Source organism: Mustela erminea, chromosome 7, assembly GCF_009829155.1.
Source record: "Mustela erminea isolate mMusErm1 chromosome 7, mMusErm1.Pri, whole genome shotgun sequence".
NCBI lineage: Eukaryota > Metazoa > Chordata > Mammalia > Carnivora > Mustelidae > Mustela > Mustela erminea.
In genome coordinates, this window is record NC_045620.1 from 26,682,906 (window position 1) to 26,692,593 (window position 9,688).

The 9,688-nt window shown below is 37.8% G+C and overlaps 1 protein-coding gene across 1 annotated transcript; it reads left to right on the forward strand.

Annotated features, from left to right (window-relative positions):
- The first annotated feature begins 3,800 nt into the window (after positions 1-3,800).
- LOC116595112 (beta-defensin 126-like) lies at positions 3,801-8,261 on the forward strand. The gene is made up of 2 exons (XM_032351093.1): positions 3,801-3,858; positions 8,005-8,261. The coding sequence occupies exons 1-2, from the start codon at positions 3,801-3,803 to the stop codon at positions 8,259-8,261; spliced, it is 315 nt and encodes a 104-aa protein (XP_032206984.1).
- Positions 8,262-9,688: the final 1,427 nt, after the last annotated feature.

Here is a 9,688-nt window from a genome sequence, read left to right on the forward strand (position 1 = left end):
GGTTGTATATGGGTAGACCAGCTCCACGTTTCTTGCTCCATCTTGTGGCAGAATTCTTAGGCTTTTATTGATTTCTCTTGTTATAATTCACCAGTCTGACTACTGGAAGCCTCCCTTTAGTTTCCAGAAGATGGCACTGTAGCTTGTGATTTCTCCATGTCCACATACCCAGGTAACCTGAACTACTCTCACTGCCACACAAAGACCTGGCTGCAGAGTGCAGGGAGGTCTGTGCTTAGCACTGGAGCATTGTGGGTGCCTGTGGACCAGGTGAGGAGATCCACCAGCAGGAAACTCCCAGAGGTTTGTGGGCAGACTTCCTACTGAAGTCCAAAAGCAGTCAGTAGGAACTGCTTTCTCTATGAACTTTTGAGAGTCGTATCTGCTTCTTTCCCTGTCTTTTCCTTCCCCCCAGCATGGGTGTCCTGTCTCAATACTCTGGGTTCTCATGAAAAGGAATAAGTTTCTCCAGCCATGACCCATACAACTGGGGTAGCTGGGCACTAACTCACTGCTTTCCATGCCCTCAGTGGGAGATGTTGTCCCTAACACTGCACAGCTTAGCTCTGTGCAGTATTGCCCTACGTGGCTCTCATGGGATTCTTCTCCACTTGTCCAAACTCTTATTCTTCCCTCTCTGTTCCTCTGTTGGAGTCTCCATGCAGCCTAAACCCAGGCAACTGTTTTGTGTCTGTCTGTCTGTTTGTTTGTTTGTAACGCAAGTGCCTGACTTGAGCTTTGATTGCTGAAGCATCCAGTTCAACAATGGCTATCTCTAATAAACACTGCCAGCCAGAGCTAGAAAAAGAGCCACCCCTTCCCCTCTTCACTGAGAATCTTTTGTTTTAGAGATCTTGGTTGATATCAGTAACTGACCACTTGGGACACTAGTTTTTTCTCTTCCCATGCTTTGTCATTTTTTTTTTTTAGCTTTATTTATTTAAGTAATCTCTACAACCCAACGTGAGGCTCAAACTCATGACCCTGAGATCCACAGTCACACTTCCCACTGAATCAGCCAGATGTCCATAATACCCTAGACCTCCACCATCAACCCAAATAAAAGCAGAACCTCAAGCCCCTGTACCCACTCTCTCTCTAGCCATGACTTCTCTGTGCAGTCTCACACGTTATGTAATTTCCATGCCCTATAAGAAATAAAACCTTATTTTTTCAACGTTTCCTGATAGTTATTGCTAAAAGGCACTTGTAGTCATAACCATAAGGGCTGGTCCAACCACAAGACAGTTATTGATAGGCTGAAATTGACATACAATACACCTTCAGGCAGGTAGATTTCTACAAGCTCTCTATAGATTGGTTTGCAATATCTAGACTATCATATAAATGACATTGATCTTGACAATGATTTTTTACTTTTTGTTGTTGATTTTTTTTGATTCGTTATTATTTTTTATTATGTTAGTCACCATACAGTACATTATTAATTTGGGAATGATTTTTTAAATATGACAACAGAAGAAAAAGCAACAGAAGCAAAAATTAACAAGTGGGGCTATATCCAATTTAAAAGTTTCTGCACAAATAAAATAAAATAAAATAAAACCTTGTGTATCATAATAATAATTAAAAAAAAGTTTCTGCACAGCAAAAGAAATGGTCAACAAAATGAAAACAGCAACCTGCAGAATAAGAGAAAATATATGCAAACCACATATCAGATAAGGGTTAATAATCATAAAGAAGGTACACAACTCAATAACAAAAAAACAAACAATCTAATTTTAAAGTGGGAAGAGGATTTAAATAGACATTTTTTCCAAAGAATACATCCAAATGGCCAACAGACACATGAAAATATGCTTAAGACCACTAATCAGGGAAATGCACATCAAAACCACAAAGAGATATCACCTCACACCTGCTGGAATGGCTGTCATCAAGAAGATAAAAATTAAATGTTGGCAAGAATGGAGAGAAAAGGGAACCCTATTCACTATCGATAGGAATGTAAATTGGGATAGCCACTATGGAAAAGAGTATTACAGTTCCTCAAAAAATTAAAAATAGAACTACCATGGGATCTAGCAATCCTACTTCTAAATATATATCCAAAGGAACTCTCATAAAGTACTGGTAAGAATGTAAAATGGTATAACGATTTGGAAAAGAAGCTGGCCATTTCTTTCTTTCTTTCTTTTTAAAGTAAGCTCTATAGCCAACATAGGGCTTGGACACACAACCCTGAGATCAAAAGCCACATGCCAACTAAGCCAGACAGGCACCTGGCCATTTCTTAATAAACCTGCGACTCAACCCTCCTATTCCCCTCCTAGCTGTTTTATCTAAAAGAAATGAATATATAGCCACAGAAAGACTTGTGCACAAATGATTAGCAACAGTTTTGTAGTAGCTAGTATCTGGAAATAACCAAAATTAAGAGGTGAATGAGTAAACAAATTTTGGTGTACACACGGAATAGAGTACTATCAATGAAAGTAAATTAAGTATTATTATACCCAACAACATGGAGGAATCTCAAAATTATTACACTGATGAAAAAAGACAGGCTAAAAAAAGAATGCATAATGTATAATTTCACATATGTGATATTCTAGAAATTGCAAACCAATCTATATAGACCAGATATCAGAACATTGGTTGTCTGAGAAATATGGAGGAAGGGGAAGAAAGAAATGGATTTCAGAGAAGCACAAGGAATCTCTGAAAGCTGAAGGAGGTATTATCTTGATTGTGGTGGTGGTTTCACCAATGTTTGTATATGTCAAACTCGTCAAATTGAACACTTTAAGTAGTACAGTTTATTATGTCAGATATACCTCAAGAAAGCTGTAAAAGAAAGGAAAAAATAAAATCTCTTCACAAAAAAGGAAATCTCTAAGATCTTATGACTTCCAGTCACAATTTAGAGGGCCGCTCAAAAAATCTAACGCAACTTAGAAGTTTACTCTGACTACCTGCCTTAAACCAGTCCCATCCAGAGGAAAAAGCTATTATTAAAATGATGCGTATCCTTCCACCCCTTTTAGCTGATACTTTTACTGACATACATACACATAATACTGTATTACATAAATCAGAATCATTACTATATTGTTCTGCAGCATTGCTTTTGCATTTAAAAATATGTTTAGAAAGACAAATCTGCTATACTCTTTTTAACAGATGCATGGTATTAAATCACATGAATGCACTTCATTTAATGATGTTTTACTGATGGATTTAAAGCAGGATTTGAAGACATGTTTGTACATATGTCTTTGATCACTGATTTGTTTCTTTAAAAAAAAACTTTTTGAAGTGCCTATTACCTAAAGAGTATTAATCTGTTCATTTGACAATTACGTAGGTACTTCTCTGTACTCTACTAAAGAAAAGAATCATATGTAGTCAGTGTCCTTAAAGACATTCTGTTTTAAAGGGAGAGACAGACAGGTGAACAGACTGTCACAACGTAGTAAGATAAACACCAATGGAAGCAACACAAGTAGCTGTGAAAAAAACAGGTAGTGCTTAGGCCTAGAGGATCAGAATAAATTACCCTTGTAAATGTTCTTTCTCTCTAAACCATACCATTCTGGCACATTCTCTTCTATTTTTCACATTCCTTAAAGGCATGCCTAGTACAGGACTCTGAACAGTGGTGCCTCAATTAGAGCTGCTGGCCAATAGCCTGCAGTTATATTTGACACAGTATCCTATATGCTACTGGTCTATGGGCTGAGCCCAAATCCACTTAGGACAACAGAGACCTGTGTTCAGAGTCACACTGAATATTGAGTTCTGGACTCCATAGAACCCATTGTCTTTCAGGAGTGATGAAGTCCTTATTATTCACCCTTGCAATTTTTTTCCTCCTGGTCCAGTTGGTCTCAGGTAAATAAAATCTTGGGGAAGAAGAAACACTAACCTAAAACAGGGTCCTGCACATGGAGTCCCTATTGTTAAACTGTCCATAGGAGTGGGGGAAGTGTTCTCACAGGACAGGAGGCTGAGATTTGCCCTATTTCTTCAGAACGTCTCTGTACTAAGGATCCCAAGGCTCTCAAAAGAGAGCAAGGTCTATGGTTGGCAGTTAAGGAGAATAATGAGAATCCAAATGCAGAGATGGTCCTGATGTTCCAACTCTCCTTCTATCCTGTCACTTAGAGCCAGCTCTGCTTCACTTCACTTTGTATGGCACCAAGTGTTACTCCTGAAGTAACAAGTCCACGATATTACTTCTTTTGATTTTCTCGGTCTTACAGAGAAGGTCTCCCCCTTTTTTATTCTTGGATGTTATTAACAGAACAGTAAAGGGTGTTTCTAAATATCTATAGGACTGTAAAGTGGGAAAGTGAAGGAAACTATCCTGGGTGGACATGGGGAAAGATTCAGAACTGCTGGAAGTCCCAAGTCACATTTCAGGCCACTTGTATGAGCATTTCTTCTTCTTAATTAATTCTATAGTTTATATTTACAAATTTAAGACTGCAAGTATTTGGGAAATCAAAAAATTGGCTATAATTTATTTTTCTAAGATTATATTTAATTTACTTGAAAGAGAGAGAGAGGAGAGAGATAGCAAACAGTAGAGAGGAGCAGAGGGAGAGGGAGAAGCAGGCTCCAGCTGAGCAGGAAGCCTGAAGTGGGGCTCGATCCCAGAACCTGAGGATCATGACCTGAGCCAAAGGCAGCCCCTTAACCAACTGAGCCACCCAGTGCCCCCCAAATTGGCTACAGTTTAATAACCTTATATTTTCTAAATATTGACCAAGTCATATACATGTTTCTAACCTGATTTTTTAATTTAGCATTTTATGAAGAAAATTTTACAGACCTTTAAATATTCCCCCAAAATAGTTTGCCACAGATGTTCATTATTCTATTTTTATACCAACATTTACTTGGAAAGACCCTCTGTTGTATCAAGTTGTTTTTCCAATGTGTCAGTATTATAAGCAGTGTTGTTATCTAGTTCATAAATCATTGTAAGATTTCTGATACATAAACAAATTTTAGAAGCTCTATTTCCAGGTTACAGTATATTATTACTTTTGAGGGAACCACCATACATTTTCAAATGGCCACTCTTAGTATATTAATGCTTTGTTTAGTTTTTACCAGATAAGTATATTAACTTTGAAATTCGGTATTACTGTGAATATTGTGTGTTGGCTTTTTAAAACCTTTACTGATATGTACATTCATACCTATGTCACAAGGCATTATTTTTTTTAAGGGAACTGGCATATATTTTCAAATGGTTACTCTTAGTATATTAGTGTTTTCTTACCAATTTGTTACTTTTATTTGACAAGTATGTCAACTATGGCATTTTATGTATTGTAAATTATTTTTTTTTAAGATTTTTTTTATTTATTTATTTGACACAGAGAGATCACAAGTAGGCAGAGAGGCAGGCAGAGAGAGAGGAAGGGAAGCAGGCTCCCTGCTGAGTAGAGAGCCTGATACGGGGCTCGATCCCAGGACCCTGAGATCATGACCTGAGCCGAAGGCAGCGGCTCAACCCACTGAGCCACCCAGGCGCCCCTGTATTGTAAATTATTGTGTGTTGGTTATTTTTAGCTTTATTGATATTGAATTTATATACCGTATAATTCAATTATTTAAAATGTATAAATTAATGCATTTTAGCCTATGTAGAGATTTGTGCAACTACTATCATAATCTAACTTAGCACTTTCTCATCTTCCTCGAAAGAAACCTTGTGCCTATCAGCCATCACTCCTCACTTGGCCCCATACACCCAAGGCAGTCACTTATTGGTCACTTTTTAATTTTTTATTAATTTATTGGGGTGTGAAATTTTCATTTTCATATCAAATTTATTGCCTTTTTTTTTTGCACTCTCCATTAGCTTAGAAAGTTCTTCTCAGTGTTGAGAACAGTTATTTACCCATTCTTTATATTTTCTATGGTTATATTTTTTACACAGGCCTATATCTCATCTGTAATTTTTAAATAAATGGCACAAAATGTGAGACTAACTTTTTGAGGACAAACTTCCTAACAGAAAGTTAGTTGTGTTACTTGACAGCCTGTCTCCAAGGACAATGGTTACTGTTCTCTAATACTAGAAGATTGTTCAAATTGAAGGATAGGAGAAAACTAATAATGGTATGAGAGCTGCCTCAGAAAATGTTCCTGCTCTAAAGTAGCCTCAAAATTCTATGAGTTTAGTTTATACAATTTCTCTCCCTGCTTCTGGGTCTTAGTGACAAACACCACATACTCACATGGTGTCCTAGTTCTAAACTGAAGGGCCCTGAGGAAATTCAGGTTCCCTTTCTAGACAAACACAAGCAATTCAGGATTATTCTGTGACATTAGCCAATCCATATCCAAGATTTACTGGCATTAAAAATGGAACACTTAGGAAGGCTATTTGGGAGAGAAAATCTACAAAACACCAAGGTACATGGAACATCAGGAGTGGAAAGAAGGAAACAAGAGACTTGATCTAAGATTTCCATCCATATATCCCAGCTAAAGAAAGACATTTGAGTGTCATGTCCGTGGAATGTTCAAGATGGTGAGGAAGAGAGGATAAAAGAGGGCATGGCTGGAAAGGAAGTCTAAGTCCAAGGACCATTGCGAGAGCACTTGAGACACAGTATATAAAGAGGGAGAAGAGTAATGAAAACAACAGAAGTCCCTTAGGTACATCAAGTTCTTCACAAGCTCATGGCCTTTGCATATGCTCCTCCCTTTCCTTCTACCATCTTCTAGCTCTTCACAGAGCTGGATCCTTTTTATCTTTCATGTCTAGCATCAAGTATCACTTCTTCAGGTAATTTCCTCTAATCTTGTCAACAGTAGCTCTATTCAGTTGCTCTTTGTTACATTATTTCTTTCCTTAATACTTAGATCAACCTGTAGCTATTTGCTTACTTTCTATTTTCTTTCTCCTCTTTTCCAATGTAAGCACTAACCTTGTCTGTCCTGCTTAATTCTGATTATATGTATTTTGGCTGAATAAAAAAAAAAATGACTCAACATAGAGCAAGATGGGGAAGAGTCCCAACATCTCTTCAAGGTCCTCTATATGTTAAACCATGTGATGGAAGACTTTGTAAATGTATATAATATGCACATATATTATACACATACAAAATATTTACACCCTGCAGAATGTCTCTCTGGTTAGTACATTCCTAGTAAAATGTCTCTTGTAGGGGCACCTGGGTGGCTCAGTGGGTTAAATCCCCTGCCTTCAGCTCAAGTCATGATCTCGGGGTCCTGGGATCGAGCCCCACATCGGGATCTCTGCTCAGTGGAGAGCCTGCTTCCCTGTCTCTGCCTGCCTCTCTGCCTACTTGTAATCTCTCTCTGTGTCACATAAATAAATAAAATCTTTTTCGAAAAAAGCCCCTTGTATATTTTATTCCTGAAATTCTCAAAAATTGTGCAGATATCTCAGCATTATATGCAACCTATGTTTATGTGTTAAAAATTTAGACGTCTATCACTTGATACATTTTGAACATCTTATGTAAGATAAGCATAGAGTTACATTCCAAATATAATTTGTAAGACCTCAGAAACATGTAAAGACATTCTGGAAATCTTCCCAAGTGTCAACAAAAGCTATGTGTGTTTTGGTAATTCTGAGGAACATTACAATAATGATTTAAGAATTTCATATGTTAAGATAGTTTGCGAGTTCTAGTTAGGTGTTTAACTGTGTTTTGGTAACATTTTAGAAAACTCAGGGATTTGTATTGATGTGTAATGATATGCTATATTTTTTGCCATTTAAAAAATGAAAAACAGAATTCTGGGGAAAGTTTGCAGGCAGAATTTTCATTTCAGGAATGGTAAGCCCTTACATATGTGTACAAATCCCGTATGTTTCTATATTTATAAAATCTCATTTATTCCTCAGAGGAGGTTTTCACCATTAGGACAAATGTAATAAAGCAACTGATAAAGACAAATAAGCAATGCTCAAAAAAGTTTGCTGGTTTACATTTATTTAAATATCTTTGGCTTAATGAGCTATAAAATTCCTTTATACAGGTCATTTATTTTTGAGAAGGTGTGAAAACAAAATGGGATATTGCAAGAAGAAATGCAGTAGTAGAGAACTTCAAAAAGATCTTTTGAAATGGAGATGTGACAGATATAAAGTGTGCTGTGTTCTGACTATCGACAACAAGATTAAACCCTTAAGTTCTGGTAATAAAATCTTAATGCCAACTGTTAGGAATCAACAACTGTCAACTACTAAGAAACTGAAAACTGCACTAACCATGATCACGGCTTCTCCTGTTTGAAATTTTAGCCTCTGTCTCCTTATAAGATCCCTGGTTCATTAAAGCAAAGAGCCTTGTTTTGGGGTCAGTCTTCTCTCTCTACTGCTCTCCTCATTGTCCCTCCACTCATATCAAATCTCCATAGCACCAGCAGTGCCAGGGGAAGGATGCAAACAAGGCAGATGCCAGACACAAGTGAGGCTAAATCCAAAACACTCATATTAGGGGCTGATGGACGTCAGTGGTGTCATCACTAAAGACAGTTCCCAGCCGATAGGCCCACAGTCTGCCCATAGCAGTGATTATCAAACTTTAAAGTACATCAGAAACACCTAGAGAGACTGCTAAAACAGTCTTTTGGCCCTCACTTCCAATTTCTGATTCTGTGGTATAGCCTGAGAACTAGCATAACTCACAAATTCCCAAATGATTCTGGTGTTGCTGGTTAATGAGCTATACTTTGAGAACCACCAGCCCATAATATGAAATGCTTGAAGGCTTCCTCCTACAGATTAAAGGCATTTACCAAATAATTTTTTTTAAGATTTTATTTTGTTTTTTGTTTTTTGTTTTTTGAGAGAGAGAGAGTGTGTGTGTGTTTGAGAGAGAGAGAGCGAGCGAGGGAACAAGCCGGGTGAGAGACAGTGGAAGAGAGAGAAGCAGGCCTCCCACTGAACAGGGAATCTGACATGGGTTTCAATGCCAGGACTCTGAGATCATTACCTGAGCTAAAGGCAGATGCCTAACTGACTGAGACACCCAGGCACCCACCAAATATTTTTTTAAGTGGTTAGTAATACAAAAGCATTCCTACAAAGAGCTTTCATATCCTTTTTCTTACTGGATTTCCTGCAACAACCTTAGGATGTAGGTATTCTGGTCTCACTTCAGAGAAGAGAAATACTGATTTGTAGGCATTTGAACTGAGACAGACTTAACTATTAAGAACACTCTGTCACTATACGTTGATATTACCTAATTTTCTTCTTCCCCTGGAAATCTGAATATAATGGCCAACTCAGAAAGGACAGAAGAGGGAGCAAGAACTCTGCAGTGTGACCTAAATACTGATTTATTTAGCCATTCACAGGACTTAAAGGCTGCCCAGAGAAGTCAGAGAAAGTAATCAGAGTGAAATATCACCTTCATTTATTCTAGATCATCGCCAGGAAATTGGCCTCTGCCTCCTGAAACAGATAACGTCTATGATCTGTGATATAATCCAGCAGAAGAGATTTGAGGGGTGGGCCATCCCAAACTAGCAGGACATCATTATCTTTTACTCTCATGGCTCTCATTGTAGGCAGAACTCATAAACTCACACTGGAAAGAGGATGGACAGAGGCAGGTCACTTCAGCAGAGGAGGGCAGTAGGAAAAAACATGAACTTTACAGTCAGACATCTATGATGTCATTCACGGTCCCACCATTGACTCATCTATTCAGTC

What these genes read in the sequence shown, in the direction of transcription:
- LOC116595112 (XM_032351093.1), top strand. Translation starts at nt 3,801, where the DNA reads ATGAAGTCCTTATTATTCACCCTTGCAATTTTTTTCCTCCTGGTCCAG. An exon ending in CCTGGTCCAGTTGGTCTCAG is followed by an intron (nt 3,859 to 8,004) that starts GTAAATAAAATC and finishes TCCTTTATACAG; the next exon opens with GTCATTTATTTTTGAGAAGG.